A 2,102-nucleotide genomic window follows, 5' to 3' on the forward strand; every position below is an offset into this window, starting at 1 on the left:
CCCATCACGGTCTCGTAGGAGGGGGGGAAGTCAGTCGGGTAGAGGGGCACGGGGCTGTCCATGGAGCCATTGTAGGTGATACTGCAGAGACAAGAGCAGAAAAGCCGTGTCTGGTGGGACGAGCCCTGCTTGGGGGCAAACTGGCTCTCTGCTCCTGCACCATGGCGGCCTCACTCCCAGCCAGGTACCTCTGCGCATCAGTCTCGGAGCTGCAGGTATACTCAGGTGGGTAGTAAGGGGGTGGCGGCACCGGGGGCACGAACTCCTCGAAGTCCATCATGCTCTGCAGAAAGGTGTCAGGAGGGGACGTGCATTCCAGCGTCATGGAGCTCGAGCGCTGGGGGACCAGCTGCAGGGAGAGGAGGGAGAGCTGGGACTCCCTGCCCAGAGATCCAGCAAGGGACGCATGTCCTGGGACTTAATCCACACCTGGCTGGGGCCAGGTCCTGCCCTGGCACCCCAGGGCCCCCCAGCCTGGGAGTGCTGCGCCCCAGCCCCGTCTGCTCCTGGGCTAGAGCTGGGACTCACCACATGGACGATGTCAAGGGAGAAGATCTGGATGCAGCACACAACAGCAGAGAGTGTGCAGATGATGGTGGAGAAGACGGTCAAGCCGCAGACACTGAAGAGGAGATCCTGGGGAGGAGTGGGGTGAGCTGCAGATGCCCACAGAGCATGGCAGGGTGCACGGCCACTTCCCAGGGAGCCCTTGCCTTGCCCTGGATCCCCCACCTTGAGCGCCACGCGGATGCTCCGGCAGTCAGGGTTGGGGAACATGGTCAGCATCTCACTCTGCCGGCTGCAGGAGCCAGGCAGAGGCTCCGAGCGGGTCTGGCAGCAGACACACAAGTCACTCTCCTGGGGACGAGGAACACCATGAGGGACCTTTGGATGCTGTGCTCTCCTCCAAGAGCCACTGGAATGTCCCACCACCAGACCCTTGCTCCACAGCTCCCCATGCCCCCAGAGCCCTGCAGCCAGGGATGAGCTGCACTCAGCTGCCCAGGCACTCAGCGGCAGCCCCCAGCCAGCCTCACCCTCTCGCAGGCCTCCAGGGACTTCACCAGCTGCGCGTTCTGGCAGGACAGGATGGACCCAGCGAGGCTCAGCATGACGCCCAGCACTGACAGCAACGTGAAGAAGGTGATCTGCAGCGGGGAGGAGAGGGGCTGCCAGCTGGGCAGTGCTGCAGAGCAGGGAGCCAACGCATACAGCTGCACATCTGGGAGCATGTGGGGCCACTTGGTCCCCTCATACCACCCTCCCCAGCCTGGACCCCTGTCTGTGGAGGAGTCTCCCCCAACACCTACCACCAGGGTGAGTGGCCGCTTCCAGGTGACGATGCCGACGAGCCCAGACAGTGCCAACTGCAGATGCACAAGGCCGGGGATGAGGATGGGGAAGGGTGTCAGCCAGGCAGTAGGGACTAGAGCAGCCCCCGCCCTTGGGTAGAGTCTCCCAGCCCTGTGGACCCAGAGCTGGCCCAGGAGCAGCAGGGCCATAGGGGCAGCCTTGGTGCTGCAAGCCTGGAGAAACTGCTGATTCAGGGCACTGGAGAGCCTGGGGACTGCAGGCAGCTCCATGCTGGGCAGTGAACCTGGGCCAGGATCTGTGCCACGGCGTTACTGCAGGGGACCCCAGGCCTGCCGGGGTGCTGCCCTCACCCTGTGTACACAGCAGGCAGAGCATCACAGCGCTTGGCTCAGGAGCAGGGCAGGGCTGCCCGGGGCGCCCCGGTCACCGGCCCTGTCGCCACTGCAGCACTCCTCCCTGCCTGCAGCTGCACAAACCTGCTCAGGGTTTGTCCAGAAGCATGTCACCTCAACACATACCCCACATAACGCCCCACACCACTCCGGGGGTCCCCATCCCTCACACAGTCACCCCGAGGGAACTGCCGGGATTCTCCCACAATGCAGCACAGGAGCCATGGGCAGGGGGTTGGGGAGCAGCAGGGCTACAGTCACTGGGGACCAGCAGTAAATTCAGCATCCAGGGAGCTGTATGGACCTGACAGAGCAGGTCTGTGGCAGACCCCTCCACACACTGCCCTGGCCCCAGACTCACCGAGAAGCCGGCCCAGGATGGGCAGGAGTGTCGGA

General features: G+C 64.1%; 1 protein-coding gene across 1 annotated transcript; it reads right to left on the bottom strand.

Moving 5' to 3' along the window:
- Positions 1-8: 8 nt before the first annotated feature.
- LOC104615502 (protein FAM189B-like) lies at positions 9-2,097 on the bottom strand (the record flags this gene model as incomplete). Its single annotated transcript, XM_010296737.1, has 7 exons — positions 9-81; positions 189-349; positions 529-636; positions 733-858; positions 1,038-1,148; positions 1,311-1,367; positions 2,068-2,097. Coding segments are annotated over 7 exons (666 nt in total), but the record flags the coding sequence as incomplete, so codon positions are not given.
- Positions 2,098-2,102: the final 5 nt, after the last annotated feature.

The sequence above is a fragment of the Phaethon lepturus genome, unplaced genomic scaffold (genome assembly GCF_000687285.1).
Source record: "Phaethon lepturus isolate BGI_N335 unplaced genomic scaffold, ASM68728v1 scaffold32620, whole genome shotgun sequence".
NCBI classification, from domain to species: domain Eukaryota; kingdom Metazoa; phylum Chordata; class Aves; order Phaethontiformes; family Phaethontidae; genus Phaethon; species Phaethon lepturus.